Raw genomic sequence first — 22,404 nt, forward strand, 5'->3', positions numbered from 1 at the left:
TGCTTACAGTGAGTGAACAGGTAGGGCTCCAGTCCTCTGTTCAAGGACATTTCCACAGGACAGATGGCTGGTGATAGACAGGTCTGCTGCTGCAGCGCTAAAACCTGTGACCTTGTTGCAGGTTCATGCTCAAGTCTGACAAGAAATACTGACATTTGGGTGTCTTAGAGAGACATTCTGGCGTGTTTGGTAGTCATAATAAATGAAAAATAAATATATGACATGCAAATCCCGCATGTTGATAGCATATACATTATTTCAGTTGAATCAAGTGAATGTTTTCATATTTATCTTCCCACTCAGGATCTTCTCTTAGAACAGCCCAGGTGGCTCACAGCAACCCTTTGTACCCACCCAACTGCTACTTAGAAAAGACAGTGAGGAGTAGGGATGGGTACCGGTACCGGACATAAACGGTAGTAACCAGACCGAAAAGCAGCGCACATTTCGGTGCTTTATTTCGGCGCTTTTTTTTCCTGAAATGTCATACACTTTGGATTCCAGCCAATCATTTTACCTTTGCAAGCGTAGTAGGCGGGCCCAGGTACGTACGTTCTTTTAGAGCAGAGCTACAGATTAAAAATGCCCAAGGCGAAGCGGTCAAAAGTCTGGCTGTACTTCACAGCAAAAGATGCAAACTCAGCAGCCTGCAACAAGTGCTTTAAGCTGATACTGTGATACTGTCAAAGGAGGTAACACTTCAAATCCGATGAAACACCTGGCGACGCATAGCGTGTTTTTAAAAGCAGAGAAATGCGCCGTATTTGATAGCTTGCACTGTGCACCGTGCACATCTACTGCGGGTGTGGTGCCTGTTATCGGACCCGGAGTTTGCAACATCCCCCAAAAACCCAAAGAGGAGAGTCCTGGCCCCTAGCCCTGCCAGTGTAGCAGAAATGATGAGGATGATGATGGCAGCAGCAGCCGTTCTTCTCTGCGTGAGTAGCTTAATGTTGTTCGTGTGTAATTTACGTTGAGTAGGCTAACCACGTTATTACATTAATGCATGTAAGGTGAACTAGCAAACATCATCATAGCTACATGCGGCTGTCTTCTTGTTTGATGGCAGATACTAACTTCACCCTGGCCAAAAAGGCTAAAATGACCAAAGAAAAAGTGGAAAACAGTTAAACATGAGAGGTTTTTGGACAAAGTTTGTGTTTTTCCCCCCCCATTGTTTAAGCACTGCTTCCAGCCAAGAGTGATGCCATAAATCCCCTATAGCTGCAGAAAAGGCTAACATTGTTGTCTTTTTACAAAAAAACAGCTAAACACGAGAGGTTTTTGGACAAAGTTCGTGTTCTTCATTCTTTAAGCACCGGTTCAAGCACCGTTTAAGCACCAGCACCATTTCAAAAGTACCAGTTTGGTACTGGTATCGGATAAAACCTAAACGATACCCATCCCTAGTGAGGAGACAGAAAAGGCTGTGAGTAGAGAGGACAGAGCAGCACAGCTGGCTCCAGTGGATAAAGCCCTCTCAGTGTTTCTTCCATTAGAACCTTTAATAAGACCCAAAAAGTTGAGGAAGCTCATTGTTGGCACACAGACGAACCCTCTGCTGTGACCTAGCGGATAAGTGTGATTCTGAAGGCACAGCTGTTACCTGAGTGTACATGCACGTAAGCACCACCACTGATGGTGTCAGCCTGAGTGCTGATTCAAATAACACTGACGAGAACAATTATGTAATATCCACTGCAGACACCTGGGCAGTCAGGATGGGAAAATTCAAAGGCACAGATGAAGGGTGGAGTATGTGTTTAAGCGCATGCGCGAGTGTCTGTGTGTGTGTGTGTGTGTGTACTGTATGTGTGTGGGGGTGTTTGGTTCCTTTTCTCATGAACTGTATTAACCCATACACAGACTGAGAGAATCTTGTGCTTTTCCCCATTTCCAGCTGGCTTAGTGCTGTTTATTTGTGGGTCTGAAGACACAGACCAACAGGAGCCAGTGAGTCACACACACACAAACATGCACGCACACAGAGCACTTCCTTTTGCTATACAAAGAACATCCTCCACAGACTTTCTAAGGAATCTTATATCTTTTTATAGGACCATCTAAAATAACTCTGTAATGTGTAAACAGGAAAAAAAATTAGAAAGGGCTCCAATTATGAAAGTATAACTGAGACTTATTATGCTTAGATGTACACACAGACAGAAATTTTGGTCTACTACAGACTGTTTATATTCATAGATTTATTATAGCCCGAGGAGTCATATGTTAGATGATAAGTTACTAAGAATTATAACTGAAAATAACTCAATAACTCATTTATCTTGTCATATTTTCAGACACATTTGCTTTTGTTAAAACTGAGACAAGTTTCACAAACAAATAAAAAACCCTTAATTTATACTGGACAACAATGGCAACCAAGAAACTGGCTACAATGTGCATAATTCACTGAGTTGTGTGTTTGCTCTTGGTAATGCACAATGTGCAAGCATACAGGAGCACAGACAGATGTCTCTTCTAAATACAACTGGATTTGCTAAGAGCAAGTCAAGTACATCCATCATGCCCAGACAAACTGTGAGAGAATAAGAAGACGACTAAGTTCCCAACTACCTATTCAGACAAGAAAGGAAAGACAGACACTGAGTGGAAATCCTGCTTCAAGGAGGACCAAAACGTGAAAAACAAAACAAATCAACAAATAGTGGAAAAGGAACCCCCCCCCACAAAATAAGCATAAACTGTACATAAAAGATGGATATAGCTACTGTGACCCATTGCCATATTGGGTTTCTGAAAAAGAACATGACAAACAGCTGATTTAGACTGGTAAAGCCTACAACGTAACCTACTTAAGCAGCCGACGGCATTGCCAGCATTCATGCGTCTGCATGCTGTATTATGTGTTAATCATCCTGTGGTTGTGTCCCGGTGTATTATATGCACTGGGACACAACCCAGCAAATTATAGTGGTGTGAAAAAGTGTTTGGAAGACTTGCTGTGGTAAATGAAATCATGAATTCTGCTTTCTACCAAAACATCCTGAAGGAGAATGCCCTGCCATCTGTTTGTGACCTCAAGCTCAAGTGCACTTGGGTTCTACAGAAAATGGAGACTTTGGCGTAGCCTTCGCTTGAATCCGATTGAGATGCTGTGGCATGACCTTAAAAAGGCAGTTTAGCTCGTTCACCTTCATTTAGAAAATGCAAGTATAACAAACATACAAAAAAATGGGAAACACTTTTCACACTACTGTAAATCTGGTGCAAGCTACGACTGAAACAAATGAAAAGCTAAGACTTTTTCCTTTCTCTATACATCCATTGAGATCCATTCTGACAGTTTCAGCAATCTCCCTCCAGGAATTTGCTGACATGTGCGAGTCCCTATATTGAGGCTATGATTATTACACCTTATATAATAATATATTACCATAAATGATATTTCAGTACTAATGGACTGAGAGCTAACAACTTGACTGCAGGAGTCTGGGTAACACGCTGAAATGCATGTACCCATTAAATGATAAAAACACTTTTAAAATGAGATACGACCACTTAAAATGCCAATATCTAGAATTCCTATCGTTTGAGATGTTGGCTGCAAATCACTATGGACTAATTAGTCATTCTTATCAGAAACCAGTTGCTTAATGAGAAGTTGGATGTTTTGTTTGCAGTGTCCAAGAAGCCACTACACTACTTTCAAGCAGATGAAGAAAAAATTTTCAGCAGCCATTTTTGTAGCACAATAGGCCCATTGACAGGACCAGGCTTATAGTTGCAGTCATGCAGGCGCACAGGTCCAACCTCTTGCTGTGTGGCGTGGCTACTGGGAGCTTTCTGGGCTTATCCAAATGCTAATAGGTCCCAAAGCTGACTGGGGCATAGCCTTTCTTCTCCTCTCAACTCCCACACACTGCAGCTGATGGGAAGGAGCAGAATTCATCTCGCTCGCTCTCTCTTCAGTACTCTCGCTGGGCACAGAAAGTATGAATGTGCCACTTGACTTTGCTTTATTGCTGCCCACTGTGCTTATGGGTGACATTCGCACACACGCCACAAAGAGGTGGTCTCTCTGCCAAACATTTCCATAAAGGGGCCCAAAGACAGAGAGATGCCTCAGAACAGACAACCGCCTGTGCGCATTGTGTTTGAGAAGCTCAAGAGTTTCGATGTCAGACACTGTGCGACCAGTACAACAATGTGTGGGTGAAGAAGTTAACCAGGCCCGGGTCCGGCACATTCCTCTCCTGGTCAGAGTCATGTCAGAGCTGCTGGTAGTGTCTACCCAGCATGTGGATGAAAACAGCGAGGCCCTCTCTGGAAAAACAGTGGACAGGCGAGTTGGCGCGTGGATTCACAGCATCAAGGCTGAGGGAGGTTATTGTTACAATGGAAGCTGCCAAGACCTCCACCACCCAAAGGCAGAGGGGGAGAGCAAAAATATGTTTTCACTTTAGATGACGCCATGTTCTTTGTCTCCTTAAAAATCCAGACGCATTTCCTTGATTTAAAGCAAATGCTTCAAGTACTGTGGACACCCCTGTCTCTGCTTTCCTCTTCGTCTCTAACCTTCCCTTTTCCTTGCTTCCTTGTCTTGGCAGTGCCAACTGACAACTTGCGGCAGCGTCTGCTTTCCATATACATTTGTGGCAAAGTTAAGTCCAGTAATTGAAACTCTCTTGTACTAAGCTGGACCTGTGCATCCCAAAGCAAACCACAGAGACAAGCAGGCTAATGGGAAACACACCATGCTGATAAAAACCAAGCAGTTTCGGAGCAAGCGGCCTCTCAGTGAAACGGGCTCAGGGCTCAGTGGTTCCGTGAAATGTTGATTAAACTCATGTGTAGCGCCGAAATGGAGCCTCCTTGTTCCAGACCCCAAAAACCTTAACTGAACCCTCCACTCAGAGCAACTAGGGCCTCATTCTTGACAAATATTAAAACAGTAAACCTCAACTTAGTGATTTACGCACAAGAAGAGAGTTTGGAGCATCCTTGGGTCATTACACAGTTTGTTCATTGTGACAGTAATTGCACCATGAAGCTCATATCAGCACATGTGGTTGTTTGATAGCTGTAATGGCCAGTTGATAGGCCATATGATGCTCGGTTAAGTGGGGTGGACTGCTAAAGTGAAGACAAATGGGCAGCTGTAGATTATGCAGCTGGAATAAAAATGAATCCATACAGTGAAAAATTAATATGACAAACAAACTTGGGAGTCTCAGACTGGACGAGCAATCCTGTTCAACGTCACTGAAAGGGATACATGTGTCAATAATAAGAAGAGAAACTGGAATGAGAAAAAGAAAAATCAATGAGAATGTGAGAGAAAGAAAAGGAAATTACTGTGGTAAAACAAAAGCTTCTCCAGTTCAATTTGCATCCAAGTTAGAGGCAAGGATGTAAAGCCTCGCGTGATTATTAAGGACTTAAAAAAAAAAGCAGACTGTTTGAGCAACTACTACAGAGGCTGACAACAAGATCACAGAAAGTCAATGATAATGTAGAAAAAAAGCACCTGTGAAACCTTTCAGAGGCTAAATCCTCAATATGTTTCTCTGGGCTTCTTTGCAATTTCCGTGTGGTTTCTGCACACATATTCTAACAAGCCCTAACCTCCATTGACCTTTGAAGGGCCAGGATGTTAATGTCAGTTAAGAGCCGGATGTGTGTGTGTGCGTATCAAGATTGCCCGTGGCTCCCGCAGTGGCTGAGTGGTGAATCTCACTGTCCCCTTAAAGGTCAGCGCCGACCCTCTTGTAACCCTGTGCTGCTATTTATAATCAGCCCCCACCTTCTAGCAGTTCCAGCACAAAGACACGGGAAAGCACGAGAGAGATCAGTGATAATGCTCAACACTGCAGAAATACCAAAGTATCAGGCGGCTGTCAGCTTCTCAGCCCTCTGCTCTTTTTCTTCCATCTAAGTGTCACATTTAAATGTTAACCCAACCTTGTGGTCTGATGGATGGGCTCTAAGACCGGAGCAGAGGTCAGCCAGAGGTGTAGCGGTGGGGCTTTTACTGCATTTAAAAATGATTATTTGTGCTTTGTACAAAAAGAGAACAGAGCAGCTCTCTTGTTTCTGACCAATTAGACTAATCCTTCAACCTCGGCTTGCAGGCACAAATGAAAAAGGCTTTAAGGATTTTCTAGCAAAGAATGCTGCACAACGTTCTTTCCGGTAGCCTCCCTGCACAAATACACACAAGAGCAGTCAAAAACTCCTCTTCCACATACATACACACACACACACCTCCTCCTGTGTCACCTGTACACACTGGCCAGAGCTGTCTTTTTTTTCCTTTTACATTTTAAGTAGCTCAGTAGGGGTTGGGTGGTGTTGGAGCTGGCTGAGGCTGATTCATGCCTTAGTCAACGCCAGCAAACACCTGAGGGATGCAAGAACGACAGAGCAGGCCAAATCGACCCACACGCATACGTGCACTCAAGTGGAATCAGCAGAGGACCGGTTTCACTAATATAAACAGCCACGTGGGACCCAGGGGACATGTGCATGAATTTCTGTGTGTGTGTCCACCACCTGGACTATCTCACTTGGAGCAGCAGCATCACCTGAGGCTTCAAATACACCCGAGACGCTAGCACACCAATGGCAAACGCCTCATGCGGTAATCCTGCTGGTATCTGGTCTGATCCTCTGTAGTATTCACAAGCTTTGGTTCCGTTACCTTATTTTACCTCCAGAGACAGAACTCTTTCTTCTTGCTCTCTCTTTCTTACCTCCCCCCACCCCCCAACTGTTCCTGTTTTTCCATCTTTATCTCACACCAACCCTAGTTTCGTTTTTGTCTCCGTCTGTCTTTATCTTCCCTTCAGTCAGGTGGTCTGTCAGCACACTAGTGTGTAGACTCAGTGGCGGTGTCCTATCAGCGATGGAGCCAGAACTCTATTGAGACACAGGTGACTTCACATTAGCCTTTACAAATTCACACACGTTTGGAGGCCTCTTGGCAAATGGCAGCGCAGTGAACGATCGAATTACCAGTTTTACTCTGTATTTCACTGAAATACCTCCTGGGTACAGGGACAATGGGCTCTCTCAGAGGACAGAGAGAGGGAAGAAAACCATTTTGCGCATTTGTCGTGCAGCTAGATTATAGAATGTGTTGCAAATGCGACAGAACTCCATATGAATGGGCTGTATGGTGAAGAATAAAGACTTTTTTTTCTTCATTTGAGGGCAGGAAAAGTTCAGAAGTGTTCATTATAACAAAAGAACAGGGTCTCGCCATTTTTTGAGTCCAGATTTTTAAGAGCTTATTAAAAGAACTCCGCATAAAGGGAATCACCAGCGTGAGCTTTGGAATGGCGCTTTTATCCCTGCACATAATTGCAACCAAATTACAATAATTGTGCCAATTAAAGTAATCCCGAATGAAGAGAGTGTCATCTTAATGTTTCAGTACTTGGGATAAGAGTCTCCCTAATTAAGAGTGAATTGGTGGGCTGCATATTCATTCAGACTGTGATTAGTGGAAAAAAAAAAGTTTTTAAGTGTCCATCGAGTGGCTGGCTGTACATCACTGAAAGGGTGAATGCTGGGTCAAGCCAACAAATCGGAGGTGAAAAGAAGATGAAAGGATGAGAGAAACGGTTCGTTATTCACAAGCCGTGACCTGGTGATTAAAAGCACAGAGGGCACAGAAAGTGGGAATTTTTTTTTTGCCCACAATACTACAAAACATAGTGTCACTGTGTTTCTAAATACAAATTCACCTGACAACAATTTCTCTGCTGTGTTCTGCTTCCTGCACTGTGTGAATGTGTGTGAGTACGCATGTTTGTTGAACACAGCCTGCATCTCAGGGTCTGATTAATTACACCGATTCTCAGAGGAGTTGGGGGTGACATATGTTCTTGCACTGGTGTGAGAGCTAGCTAGTGTGTGTGAATTTTTGTGAGTTTTCTATCAACTGCATGCATAAGATTTGTATGTGATTTCATGTGTGCACCTGTGTAAATTGCAAAAACTTGTAGTGGCAAATGAGTTTCAGTTGAAACATGCACGGATGACAACTCCTGAGTGTGTGTGTGAGAGAGTGTCTATAAGTCCATGGCATGCAATAGTTTGTGTGTATATATATGAGTGGGTGTGTAATGAACAGAAGATTCAGGTGCAACGCCAGAAACACACTCCTGAGTGCAGCAGGGGCATCCTGGCACACACAGGGTACCAGATGTCAGAGCAGCGCAGGAACCTGCTCAGTGGACCAGTGACACTTTTCTTTTTCTTTTTCTAGAGCTGAAAACTGGATCTGGGCGTCCAGGAATAAACTCTCTTAGGACCCGACTGAACCCGCCCTCACAGATGATTAGATCCAAGTATGTTAACCCTACATCCAAAATTACTTCACTGTGAAACAAATTATCAAAAAACAAGTACAAGTCATTTGAAAGTCCCTGAAGATCCTGCAGTTAGCATATTTAAATCACATCCAAACCCAAAGATATTCAGTGTTTCAGAAACCAAAGAAAGCAGGAACTCCTTTGGTTCTGGTTCTAGCTACTTGAATGCCTGGAAGCAATATTTAATTTTTTCCACTAAAAAATAGCAACTTATCACATATTTTTGCCAACTGACTCATCCACTCACTATTTACACGCCTCGTGTCTTCATTGCTTATCCTTTCTCGTTGTTCTTTGGGTTTTTCTCTTTGCTAATACCTACCTTCTGTCAGCCATACTGCTACACTATAAAGCAAATTATTTGCTAACTTTGCTGGTTTGCTTTTTATTTCGTCATTTAGACATTTGATTTTTTTGCTGATTGTTGACTAATTCTGCATAATTAATTGCTGAACACCATGTCCTTAATGCCTATCCACTGCTTTTAATCTTCAACTAATGACAAAGAACAGAAAAAAGGACACAGCTGTAGTTAAGTTTAGAAAATATATTCTGATCACTTATTTTAATTTTTTTTTTGCTTTTTATTCACAAATACAAACCCCCATGGAGACTAGTACCAACCGTTCACAACAATAATAACAGATGTGTATTCAACATCCTAAAACTACTTGTTCAGACATTTAAATTCACTCTACAAATGAATTTCCATTAGATGGCAAAATGTAATATAATGATGCTGAAAAAGCTCAAGGAAATAAATATACAGCAATAACCGCAAAGCAGGAGAGGGCCAGGGTAGCTATAATCATCAGGTTTCTAATGGCAGCTAAGAAACAACTCCTGAGAAGAGACAATAACGAAGAGGAAGTAATGATGTAACCGAAAATGATAGTCATAATGCTGCAGGCTCCAGATCCAATTTACTAATGGAAAGAAAAAACTCAAAAGAAAGATTTGGGTTTGTTAATTTGACAACTACAAATTGAAGACTTGCAGATGCTGGTCTAAAGCATCTGAGTTTTTGTTTTCTTCTCAGGTTCTGTCAGTGTACTGGACACACCACAAGGCTGCCTCACTCGCCCAAGTGTTTTTTGCAATTTCCCCTGTGAAAGTAGTGACACAAACATTTTACCTATGCTTCGAGTAAAAGCTTGACTGCTTTGGACCAGTATCTCCTTCAGACAGTGCCGTCTTTGTTCCTCACACACCTCTTTCCCTCAGCTACCATGCATGAGCCTGGGCGGCCCTCAGTCTTAGCATTAACGATAGAAATCGCTGAAGTTATTAACCGATTACGCATTCTCCATCAGATTAAGACGGCTGTACTAGCCTGTTCCTGCAACGGGAATCAGAAGTGAGCTTTTCTCTGCACGCCACGTCCTAAAATGACAGTTCACAGCCCTTCATTGATGCTTGTCAATGCAAAGCAAGTTAGTGAAAAACATTTAGCTGTTTCGAAATCCTGTCTGTTTGTGTGAGATAGGAGAGAAGGTGGGTAAGCATTTCTGTTTATTATTTCTTAAGAGTTCAGCTCACCCCCTTCACTGAAAGGCCTGTGTGTATTCCATAATAATTTACAGTGTGAGAGTTAATTTAGTTTTAATGTATGGGGCATGCAATCTGAACTGAGACCAACTAATGGTGGTTAGCCCCATTTAAAGCACGTTTGTACTTATGAAGATGGAAACAGAAAAAAATATTTAATTGCAACCACAGCTGCACTGTTTTCAGTCTTATGGTTAACAATAAGTTTATTTTTGATGCTGTGGTATACTTAGCTGTAGACACTTTTACAAAGAGAGGGCAGAGAAGAGGAAGAGCTGCTGCCTTGTGACTGAGATGCAGGGCGACAGTTGACCTATAAGGGGCTGACTCACCCCCCACGTTCACTTCACCACTAATATATTCACTTAGTAACGCTCAGGGGATGTGCAGTTTTGCTGTGTAAAAAAGGCTGTGCATGACAACTCGCACACATGTTTGCAAAATAAAACACAACAAAGAATAGATGAGATCTGAACCACATGAGCAAAAGGATGCTAAGTATAAAAAAAGGAAATTATCAAACTGGTCAAAGTGAAGCTGTGAAACGAGACGTGGGTGGATGTGTGTATTTTTTAACGCTCTGAAAAGGAAAGCAAATAAAAGAAGCTATCCACTTCTCAAACAGGCAGGCAATCCCCGAGACCCCGAGGTTCGTAGAGGTCAGTCAAGTGCCCATCCGTCGTTAAAGGGAATGAGACAGAATAACTCATCCAGAACAAAAAAAAGGGCCTAAAGAGCCTCAGATCATATGAAAGAGGAAGAAAAGAGCAGAGACAGAAAAAGACAGACAGACAGAGGCCTGAGTCTTATCAGCGGAAGATTGGTGTAGGAGATAAGGCCTCTAGGCAAGGCGTTGTGTTTAGCCTGTTCGAGGCTTCCTGTCATCATCATTAAGCCAGCTTCTTCGACGGCCACTGCGGAACAGAGCAGCCATTTGGAAAGACACTCAGCGAGGAGGAAGATAAAGAAAGACAGGGCCGTTGGTCAAAAGCAAGATGATGGCTATATTAGGTCTAATGAGTAGTCTAAGTACAACCCCATGCTGCGGTAAGGAGACTTGAATCCAGGCCTTTTGTTAGATGTAGAAACATCAGTTTTTATGGCTCTCTTATTTTCCACAATAATTACAGCAAAAGTAAGAACGTTTCTTTTAGGGTCTCCAGTGAATGCGAGTAGAGTAAACATACACAGGAGGAAATGTAGTGATATTTTTTCCCATAAAATGCAGAGAGAAACGAGACATTTAAAAATCTGCATTCTGTAGTGCCATATGGAAAAAGAAACGGTAATAACTTTTGTCCTTTAAAAAACCATAGAGCAAAAATCCAGTCTAATGAGGTAGTGGTTTGTGTTTGGAGATGGGGGATGGAGAGTTGTCGGCTGAATCTAGCTGGCTGAATAGCTGACAATAACCGTCTGTGACACTTCCCTGCCGCAGGAGTCGTGGGCGCTAGTGTATTGTGACAGAGTGCAACCTTTAAAGGCCAGCGATTGATGCACAACAGCGCCCAAACCCAGCGACTCAGCCTCTATCGGTCTCCTCCTCTCGTCTGCGGTGAGCACGCCTAAAAGCATTCATGACCTCACAGTATACACACACAGGGACAAGACTTTACTGCTCCTCTTGTAGACTTTAAAGAATTAGTGTCCCTTTGTGAATCTCGAATCCGGGCAATAACTCAGTCATCATTCGCCTTGAACATTATGGTCAATTACAAAATCTGTCTGACAGTTGCCAATTAGTGTGGCACAGCCTTTGGCACTACATGTGTACAGATTATCTCGCCTGCATGGAAAACAAAATCCTCTACTGCCACCTGCTGGTTAGGGTTACTTAAACAGAGAGCAATAAAAGCAAATTCTTAGCTGACATCTCAGGCTTTTTATTCCGGCTTGAAGATGTGGAATTTTACTCATCCAAATACATCCATCATCTAATTTTCACTTAGATAATTTAGTTGATGATCAGTCTGCTAGTGCTGCCCTCAAGTTAGAAAGAGAATGAATAAAAGGCAATAAAACAACCCGGGAAAGAAAGGCAAGAAAGTCAATAAATCAGATCAGTAACTAATCAAAAGATGATGTTTCTGTGTGTGTATACCTCTCATAGATGGTCTTGAGAGTAACCTGATCAGACATCCCATCAGCCTCTTCCAAGTACAGGATGATCCATGATGTCCTGTAAGGCCACTCTTCTGTCAGGTTTATCCATGACGCCAGTCGATCCCAGTTGAAGATGATGTGATTGGCGCGTAACAGACGACCTGCCAACAACGAATCAGAGGATTAGGGGCCACAGAAGTCACTTCCAATCTGCTTAATAACAAACATTTTCTTTTGGCTGCATCATTGACTTGTATAACATATAATGGTTTTGCTCACAAGCACTAATCAGCTATAGGGGCTTGTTGTGCCAACTTGCTTAAAAACAAACTGTCAGTGGTAGTGCCAACTGTTTTTAATCTTCTACTCTGTTCTATTACTGTACCCTTTGTGTAATTTATTATAATATATTTATAACCTCTAAATCCTAAGTCTGCCAAGCCTTTGTGGTTAAATTAAAATTACTGTTTAAGCTTACAAGCAAAATGTACTCTTCATTAAAACAGAACTCTTGAAGCGCGGATGTTGATGTAAAAAAAAAAAATGGCTTTATTACTGTAATAATATGTACAGTTCCCAAGCAGATCATGGTTAATTCCTCACCTGTAATAGAAACAATGTTGAGCAGCCTCCTCATGGTCTGTGGGCTGATGTCACAGAACCAGTCCTCGGTCACCAGCAGCTTGGTCAGGTCGAAGGACATCTGTCTGGTGAGGGTCCTCTGCATCTGACGCCGTCGGTATGTGTCCTTAGCAGACAAACACTCATTAGCATGAGGCTGGAGATGGTACATGCTGCATTTTACTTCACAATAAGTTACATAATGGATCGCCAAAAAACACTTTACACGAGGGACGTCCAACTCATTTTATATCGTGGGCCACACTTTGATCTTAAGTGGACAGAACCGGTGAAACTACATAATAAATGCATAAAATTACAGGAAAGGTTCTTCTAAGGTTCTTCTATATTTATAAAAAGTCTTCATAAATACAGTTAAAAGTTTAAAATCTGTGCCCACATTCACATTTTCTAAAGCTGTTTAATGAGCCAGATTGGAGTCTTTGCCGGACCGACTTTGGCCCACGTGCCTTATATTTGACACCACTGGTTCACAGTATATAATAAAGGGACCAGGAAAACAGGAAGTGTATTCTAGCCACACATGGAAAAGAAATACAGCAAAGGAACCATAGAGAGCCATAAATTTTTCCTGTTTAATGTTAGACTTCTAAACTGAAACTGCAGCAGTTATTGTGGACCCTGACTGATGTTTGTGAGAACGCACCCTTACTGTCCCGCTATGTGCATCATGAGACCAGAGGAGAGGTTTCATGGTCACCATGTGATCTAAGACCATTTTAAGAACCTTTGCTTCATTAGACTACGACTACATCTAGATGGGATCATTTCTATATTATTCCACATACCCCATATTTGAGAGAGAGATTTTATTTTAAAGTATCAGCAGCACCACAATAATTTTTAACAGCAAACACTACCTTACTCTCAACATAATCCAGTTAAGGTTTATACCGATAAGCCCTGTAAAAGAGATGTACATGGGTTTCTTTCCTTCCATATAACCAATCTCTTAATGGCCATGACATACACAGCACTAAATCTCTGTGACTGCACAGAAGAAATCAAAGAGCCGCTGTCCAACACTGAAAAGTCATGACACACAGGCAAGCTATTGACACAGATCTACCGGAGAACATCTGTGATGATTTCAGACAGCTGCAATGGTCATGAGCCAAGACAAGCCTTTTGGTTGACTTTGAAGTTGTAACACCAGTCTCATGACCTCTTTCTCAGAGAGATGAAACATATGGCCACCGCTCAGTCTGAACCAAAAAGGTCTATCATAGAGACACCTCTTTGGGGCTAGCTTTTTGGTATTTATTAACTTTTGCTGTAGCTTCACAGCGTCAATGGTTTATTTTGATGATTCCTTGAAGTGCTAAGAAATACTAAGCAGCAATTAGTTTCAATCCAATAAATGTTAAAATACTACAGAGATATTTACAGCATCACACTTAATTCAAGAAGTCACAGAATTTCAGTGTGGAGAGAGCTCATAGTCAATTTGCCCTCCTGCCCCCTCATTTTAATCTCCACTTCTAGAAATAGGGCCCTCCTGCCAAGTGCTAGCTAGCGGCATATAAAAAGAGAATGCTGCCCTGTATTAAAGGGGCCAACATCAATAATGGAGGATGCTGGGTAAACCCAAGGTACAACCAAATGTCAAACAAACAAACAAACAAGAAAGGAAAGTGGGAAGGAAAGGGGGGATTGGGGGGAAGGTCTCATAGGAGGGTGGAAGGCATCAGCGACAGCAGCAGAGTCACTTAGCCTCCTGCCAGCAGACCTGGTGCCAGTGTTTTGTCACAGGGACCCACTGCTGCTAGGCCTTGTCATTAGGCTGTGGCAACGCAGCAGGAAGGATAAACAGCCATTACATCAATTACACCAGGAACCTTGGCCGCACACCGAGCACCTCTCTCTTTTTGTCTCTGTGTGTCTCCTTCTGTCCTCTGGCCTCTGCACCGCCTGCCAACACCACGCCTGTACTGAACCCCTCCTCCTCCCTCCTTCAGGGAGGAGGCTGAAGAGAGATAGCAGTGAAGGTTTCTCAGCCAGAATATCTCACACGAAGCCAATGTTTTCTGGTCAAAGAGCAGTGAACTGGCAGCTTTTTCATTTTGTTTGATTAATATGTAGAAATCAAACGTGAATATTAAGTACTTTCCTAAACAGCGTGGGTTTTGGGGAAATTATTGAAACAAAAAAAAACCCTGCCTGCTTTCATATTGTGTCCAAAGCTTCTTCAATATGCTATTGCAGCCTTTTTGATTTGGGTATTACAGGCTGGTGCAAGCAGTGAACACTCCCTGCTTAAAGTAGAATTTGGACTAATGACACTTTGGAGTTTTTTTATTTGATTTTTCTTTTTATTAACAATCTGTTTTGAACTACCACGGCTCTTCCTCGTCTTCTTAACTTACAAACCTAAAGTTAGGAAATCAACCACTGATGTGTGTTTGTAAATCCCACCAAAATATTACATGTAATACTTTTTTTTTTTACAAACTTGACTTGAATAGCTGTTACCCTGCGGTTTAAGGCATTCTTGCTGCCAAGTTTGGCCTGGTCTTGAGCCAGGCTGCTTTGAGACATCTTCTTGTCCGTGTCTTCATGCCATCCTAGAGAAAGGGATGAAGAGGAAGAGTCAAAGTGTCAACAGAGACGATCAAGCATCACCAAGTATTAGATGTAAAACAGTTTATGAAACTATGAGTTTATAAAATGCCTCAAAGCTCTGTGTAAACCTACTTGTATATATTAAAGTGACCATATTATGCCCAGTTACAAGTTTATAACTTTAATTTGTGGGTCAACTAGAAGGGTGGGTCATGGTTTTCCCTTTACTATACAGGACCACTTTTTATTATCTCACTGAAACGTATCATTTCAGCTGCTGCCTCTTTAAGACCCCACTTACAAAAATTCCAATCTACTCTAGATGAGTCAGCTTGCCTGGAGCGTTGGCTAATTAGCGTAGTTCTATGAGGAGGAGCTGCCTTCTTAGAGCTAAATGGTAAATGCCCTGCATTTGTATAGCGCTTTACTAGTCCCTAAGGACCCCAAAGCGCTTTACACATCCAGTCATCCACCCATTCACACACACATTCACACACTGGTGATGGCAGCTACATTGTAGCCACAGCCACCCTGGGGCGCACTGACAGAGGCGAGGCTGCCGGACACTGGCGCCACCGGGCCCTCTGACCACCACCAGCTAGTGGCTAGTGGCTAACAAAATCCTGGGGTGTAGCCAAGAATATGATCCAGAACAAAAAAAGTCTTGCAGAAGTTGCTACCTTACATAAAGCATAACCTTGGTGCAGAGATGATCATGAGCAAAGGAACAACCCGTTAAAGACATTTGCGAATCTAGATTGCTTTCTTTAAAATAACAGGATCAAGAACAGTGCCCGTCGGTATATTTTTCTACAAATGTACTATGAGGGAATTGCTAACAAAAAAGCATTCACATCTACAAAAGCTTACAAATTTTGATGCCTCAGTGTGACAATTCCAATATACTATTGCTCTGGCTTGTGAAATTAGCCCCACAATGTGCTAACATTGTTATGGGGACACTGCCAAAAGTAATCAATTGGTTATTGGGTTCCTCACATGGGGGAAGTGCACATTGTTTTTGCTCTTGCAACCAGTAACAGAAGACTTAGTGTGTTTGCACTTGGTGAGACATTTTAGAGTTAGCATGGCTTCAATAAGTAAGTAAAAATGGTGTGTCAAACTAGCTGCTGAGTGGAAATGTTTGTTTCATTGTGACATAGATGTGGGGGAAGTAACACTTGACCTACAAATGAGGTGCTTTAAACTGTTCAGTAGCAGCACTCTATTGTGGGAAAGATTAACTCCCTTTGTAGTAAACTTTGGGTGTAACTTTGCAGACTTTTTCACACACAAAAAGCTATATAACACACTAAAAGACGACAGTAAAGAAAAAAATAAAGCACTTTAAAAGGAAGACGTGTAGCCTTTGTCGTGTACCTTCACCAGACAGTGGCTCCCCGTTGGTGGGTGCTGCCATGCTCATCTTTTTAGCTGTGTTAAATCCTCTGCTGTTGAGGAACACGGGCAAGTGGACAATGTTTCTCATGTAGTCGTGTCCATTGATGTTTGAGTCTCTTAGCACACTGTTGAGGTTTTGGTTGATAGCTTTGATGATAATATGGGGGTCACTGGCAAAAATGGAGATAAAAGGGCCTTTAGAAAAGAGGACCCTTACCTGGAAAGAAAAAGAAACACCATAAGAAAGTTTTTCAGTATCTTTCAGTTGCATTAAATATATGTTTACAATCTAATCACTCCATGACGCGACACCTCGAGGTAGTCAGTCAGCTGTAGTACTTAAACATAATGACTCCTGTGAGAGCTGACTGTCCACAGCACATGGTGCTGGGGAATTCCACTCGACTAACTAAGAGACATTGTCCAAGTGTCACAGGACATCAATTTGTGCTAGATGCAGTGCTGGTTTGTTAACCCGTAGCCAACAACCCTAAGGCTCGCCTGCAGGACGATGAACCTCCTGTCCAAAAGGAGCTGTCAGCAGAATCAAGTGAAAATGTTTTCACATGATGTCTGCATCTTTAATGTACATGATCTGTTAGCAAAAGTACACAGACTGAGAGAAAAAAAATTACATTTAGTTAATTGACAAATGTGTTGTTTGAGTCTCTCTCAAAAGAAAAAGGTTATGGAGTGACTGGGACATGCTTGCAGAGATGAGAAGATTGCATTAGCACACAGGAGGCTGCCGTCTTCCCTGGGATTACTTCACCAAATAATAACATTTGGCTAAAGGAAATTATATTAGAGCAGCTGGGAAAAAGAATCTAAACTTGGAGGCAAGCTGAGGCAGCTGGGAACACCAAGGTGGCTGCAGTGCAACAGAGATGTGTGGTCTCTGTGTGCACAGGTGAAAGACCCACTTTGTGTTTAAACCACATGGCAGATGCTCTAAAACTCTCTGGCTCATAGTTATAAATTTTCTTGAGCGGCAGATGTCAAAAAAATCTAATTATTCCATTATCTTGTTTTCAGTCAAGAGGAAGCTGCTCTAATTGTTAATCTGCCTGTACTGACGCACATGAAAACACGCACCGTGTCCAGCATCTGCAGCACTTTGTCCTGCTCGCAAGCATCTAGCCCATCAATGATAACCGCCATGCGTGTCTGGTTCTGGGTAAAGCCATCGATAGTTTTGGCCATTTTTGACATCAGCTCCACTTCATGTTTCAGAACCTGTGAGACATAAAAAACCCCAAAACAAATCAAAGCCAATTCATTTTCTATGAACTAAAGGAAATCAATTGAATTAGAAAGCACAACTTCATAATTTCATAAGCAAACTGAATGCCCCACTGTCATGGCAACAGGATGTCAGAGGATTTCCATTTTCTCTTATGTACAATTACTAAATTACCTTCATAAACCCTTCACTCTTGAGTCTATGCAAGTTGTTGGCAGCACTGTGCAGGCGTTTCCTCTGGGAGTTGAGGACAGAGTCAGCCACCTGCCACCAGGTCTTACAGTTGAGCAGCAGGGCCAGGCCAACCATGCTAGCCATCGCAATCAGCACTGCATTTACTGTCAGATTCCTAGGGTCCACCTGAGGAACCAAAAGATAAAAAGTAGGACTGAAACTCTGACACATACTGGGTAGGCTCTCTTCTTGTAAGGCTATTTCAGACCAGGATAAACAAAATACACCTACACAGTATTTTTTTCAGAGAACTAAAAACACCTACCTTAAAAATAGACAACAGTGCCACACCAGTGATCAAGCACCCTAGCGTCAATGCAAAGAGTACAAATGAGGGAACACAACATGTTTTCTTCCATTTTTGACCTAAGGGGTTCACAGAAAGGAGACAGTAATATTACACAGATGCACAGAGGGCACAACACACCTTCACATGCTAAAAATACATCAAGAAGGATATAAAGACTTTTTAAGTTGAATAAAACAATGAATTAAAAAAAATTCCTGCTACATCAGCAGCTACCGGTGTTTATACTGGGCTTACTGGGAGTTCTGGTCCTGAATCTACTCTGGAGCCTGCTCCTTCTTTCTATTCATTTACTTTCACCATTAACTTGCAAGTTTGTTTTGTTTATCATTTGTTGTTTGCTGTTGAAGCAGGTTAAAACCACTCCTGCATGACCAAACCAAATGTAGCTAACAAAGAGGGAGACAGATGTCGGGAGATTGTTTGCACAGCTTTCTTCAAAGGTCTATTTACTGCGACACAGGTATCTCTTTGTCTCTCGAGCGCTTTCTTTCATTTGTATTTCCGTCATATTTTTTGCCCACAATGACTCACCATCACAATTTGTGCAGTGGTTCACCAAGAAAAGTCCACAATGCTTATAAGACTCCCACAGAATTCCCATCATTAGAATTTTACACAAGTTCTGATTAATAAAAATACATAATTTATATTATTTATCCTTTGCTGAACTGCAGCACGTTTAAAAAAAAACAGCATTTAGTTATATAGTGTATTATTTGTAAATGTAATATTCTTTATTGTCTCAGTAAACTTTTTCTTTACGAGTCCTGACATGACTCATAAAAAAAGCCAGTAACATCACCTTGGATCTCATCACTCTTGAAAACCCTAAACAGCCGGGTGGCTAAGAAGCCAAACTCCCTCTCGCAGGCATCTGACAGCGTTGCAATCATTTCAGCCATTGACGTCTCTCCTCCAACACTGGACAGGCGATTATAATCAGTAAACAAGAACCTGCATAAAGAGCGAGAGAATGCAGATCAGTATTTAGTTTAATATCATCACTACAGCAGACATATACAGAGTTAGTCGACTGTGCTAACAAATGCATTGCATTTTACAACTTACAACAAGAAAATTGTGAAGGTGTATTTTATGTGTTGACTACAATAAATCGAGTGGATGTAGTTCTGTGTCTGTGCATCATTGTCACCTGACAGGAAGGGCGCGGGTGGTCTGCTCAGGGAGTTCACGAGGGTTGACAAACATCAGTTTGAGCAGCAGCTCCAGGTAACCAACATGACGAGCGAGCCGGGTGCTGATGACCCATGCCCAGTTCCAGCTTTCCCTCTCACGCCGGCTTCCGAAGTACACCAATACTAAATGCAAAGACATATCACAGTCAACAAAGAAAAAAATAACATTGTCCACCTTACTCCATTTAACCAATATCTGTGATTACTTTATCTTCTTAAACCTCAAAAGGTTTGGCTTCTGAAATTCAGTAAGATTTTTACCAGGACCAAGCCTCAGTGACAAAAAAAAAATGTGACAGGCAAAATTTTTCAAATGCTGTCAAGTATGGTGTAACCAGGATGATGATGGAGTAGGATTGGTTGTGCTTCTTGTTAAGATTTTACGAATTTAAGACACATTAAAGCATTCACCAAACATGCAAAAAATGCCCTGCTTCAAGACCAGGAGGAGACTTAAAACTCTGGGAGGGTCACAAACAGCATGCAGGATAAAAATCTACTAAATCAAATACATGCTGTGGCGCCCCCTTGTGAATATGAAAACAGCCGAAAGACGTTTCTTCACGCTTTAGTAAATTATGATTCAAACAAAGGCTGATCTGTAAGCACTGAGCTGGATCTTTAAAGCATCCATTTTTCTCTTTATTTTGTTCTTAATTGTTATTTTTCACTCATTGTTCCTATTTTTTATTTTTTTTGCTTTAGTCAATATTTCTATACTGTCTGCAGTGGTTGCTTGACTATGTTTCTACTAGTAATTGTCTCTGTATTAGGATAATAGAAGACCCCAAAAGCCTAACCAGGGACAAGATCTGCAAATTAAGTTTGGCTAGAAGTCCTAGCGTAGCAATGTTTACACGTAATGTCCACTAAACGGAATTAAAATTTAATAGTAGCTAAGCTGGTAATTTTTTTAAAAGGGGTTCATTACAACACTGTCACTGACTCATTATTAAAAGGCTTTGATTTACAGTTTAGATTAAATGTTTTTGCACAGCATAAAAACACGCCACACTGAAACAGGGGTCAAAATATTTTCCAGTTAAAGAATTCTGCTTGACATTCTCTTTGGACAGCAGGCTGACCTTTTATTCTCATCTCACTGCAGAGTGATTCAAATCAAAGCAGAGTTTTCCCACAATCATTCAGTACCCAGTATTCAAGCCGGTCTGTCTCCTCACCGAAAAAGATGTAGAGCAGGGCGAGGAGGCTGAGCGAGACCGCGATCGCCAGTTTGGGATTAACAGTAAAGCCCAGAACGATGGCCACTGAGCCGCAGAGCAGCAGGGTGAGGAAGACTACCAGCCATGAGAACTGGAACAATGGCTCTATCTGCTGGCCTGCAAATGTCTTCATCTCATCTGTTGAACAAGAGAAGAACGGAGAGGCGAAAACAAAAAAGAAATTTAAAAAACAATAAAAAGTACTTTCCACATCCCAGTACCACTTTATTCTCATCCAGGAGAATACATACCCTCCAGTTTCTTAAGAAGGAAAGACTTGCCACTGCCCCACTGAGCATACAGGCCAACGCAGATAGGCGGCTGCATCGTGGGCTCACTAAGGATGTCTGCTAAAGCGCTGCTATACAGGTCATAACCCAACATGTCTCCATCAGACTCAGTGGGGGACAGGTGCTCTGAGAGAAAGTTAGGAGGAAAAAATATTCAGAGAAAATAAACAGCTTCTTTTCTCAAATTCTGAACGTAAATTCTCCTTTTTTAGTTTGCAATGTGAAATGTGTCGTACTCGCTCCAAATATCTGCGTCAAGATGCTTTTCTGGTGGGTGCAATCGATGTTGTACGGTGTTTCTCCAGCTTTGTTGGGACGGTACAACAGGCGGCCATCTTTCGGGTTCCTCAGCAGCAGCTCGGCCAACTTTCGGCTACGCCCTCGAATGGCGATGTGGAGAGGCGTGTCTCCTTTCTGAGAGAAGAAAACACAGAGCTCAGTTAATGACTGTTCACTCCAAGCTGAGAACACAATCTAAAAACAGAAGCAAGACCAAGCGTGCTTTAAACAGTACCTTGTCCACTGAAGACACCTTGGCTCCTTTATCCAGTAGCAGTTCCACGATCTCTATGCTCCTCATTTTCGTTGCTTTGATAAGCGGCGTCTCTCCCTCCTAAAACCCAAACAAACACAATCACTCAATTAACTTTACAATGATTTCCCTTCAGAACTTCAGAACCACATCACCTTCGTATGCAGCAGACTATTTATTACATTACACACTGTTAAATTTCACAGCTTGGCTAAATCAATATGGGTCTAATAATGTACAAAGCACAAAATAATCTATGCCTGAGGTTATTTGTTATCAGAGAGATGCAGCATGAACTCAGAGCAAGGGTCAGGCAACATATAAAAAGATTGAGGGGTAAAGTTGTGAAATAAAGTATTATACAGTCTTGAGAAACCCCTCATTTCTTAATATTTGCTTGGAAAGTCTGAAATAGGTGTAGCGATTTTTCGAGTCATGTCCAAACATATATGGATACAGAGTATATAAAGTATAGAAGAGTTTGCGTAATTCTAACAAGCATAAAATATTTGGTGTGACCACCATTATTCTTCAAAACAGCCTGAACTCTCTTGTGTAAGCTTACTTTTAATTTCTTTAGGTAGTATTCAGCTGTAGCTCTCCAGGCGTCTTAAAGGTCATTTAAAGCTCTTCTTTGGATGTTGGCTGCCTTGTTATTTTGTTCTCTGTTAAGATGATCCCACACTGCTTTAACAATGTTGAGGTTCGGGCTCTGGGCAGGCCAAATGCATTTCTCTGTTCCTTGCTGGATTTGTTCCCATTTGTTAGGAGATTACTT

General features: G+C 41.9%; 1 protein-coding gene across 7 annotated transcripts in view; it reads right to left on the reverse strand.

Moving 5' to 3' along the window:
• The window catches only part of kidins220a (kinase D-interacting substrate 220a), a 46,162-nt gene that overhangs the window by 13,376 nt on the left and 10,382 nt on the right, over window positions 1–22,404 (reverse strand). For all 7 annotated transcript variants that reach the window (XM_085390596.1, XM_085390595.1, XM_085390594.1 and 4 more), the window contains exons 11-23: window positions 21,609–21,707; window positions 21,331–21,508; window positions 21,056–21,220; window positions 20,763–20,942; window positions 19,539–19,704; window positions 19,188–19,339; window positions 18,341–18,441; window positions 18,016–18,201; window positions 17,694–17,834; window positions 16,578–16,815; window positions 15,108–15,199; window positions 12,597–12,741; window positions 11,992–12,154 (exon numbers count right to left, since the gene is read on the reverse strand). In XM_085390596.1, the coding sequence (XP_085246722.1) occupies window positions 11,992–12,154; window positions 12,597–12,741; window positions 15,108–15,199; window positions 16,578–16,815; window positions 17,694–17,834; window positions 18,016–18,201; window positions 18,341–18,441; window positions 19,188–19,339; window positions 19,539–19,704; window positions 20,763–20,942; window positions 21,056–21,220; window positions 21,331–21,508; window positions 21,609–21,707 (2,006 nt within the window). The remainder of the gene's footprint in view (window positions 1–11,991; window positions 12,155–12,596; window positions 12,742–15,107; window positions 15,200–16,577; window positions 16,816–17,693; window positions 17,835–18,015; window positions 18,202–18,340; window positions 18,442–19,187; window positions 19,340–19,538; window positions 19,705–20,762; window positions 20,943–21,055; window positions 21,221–21,330; window positions 21,509–21,608; window positions 21,708–22,404) is intronic.

This window comes from Rhamphochromis longiceps, linkage group LG19, assembly GCF_057381845.1.
Source record: "Rhamphochromis longiceps isolate RC_006_pf linkage group LG19, R_longiceps_female_GT1.1, whole genome shotgun sequence".
Classification (NCBI taxonomy): domain Eukaryota; kingdom Metazoa; phylum Chordata; class Actinopteri; order Cichliformes; family Cichlidae; genus Rhamphochromis; species Rhamphochromis longiceps.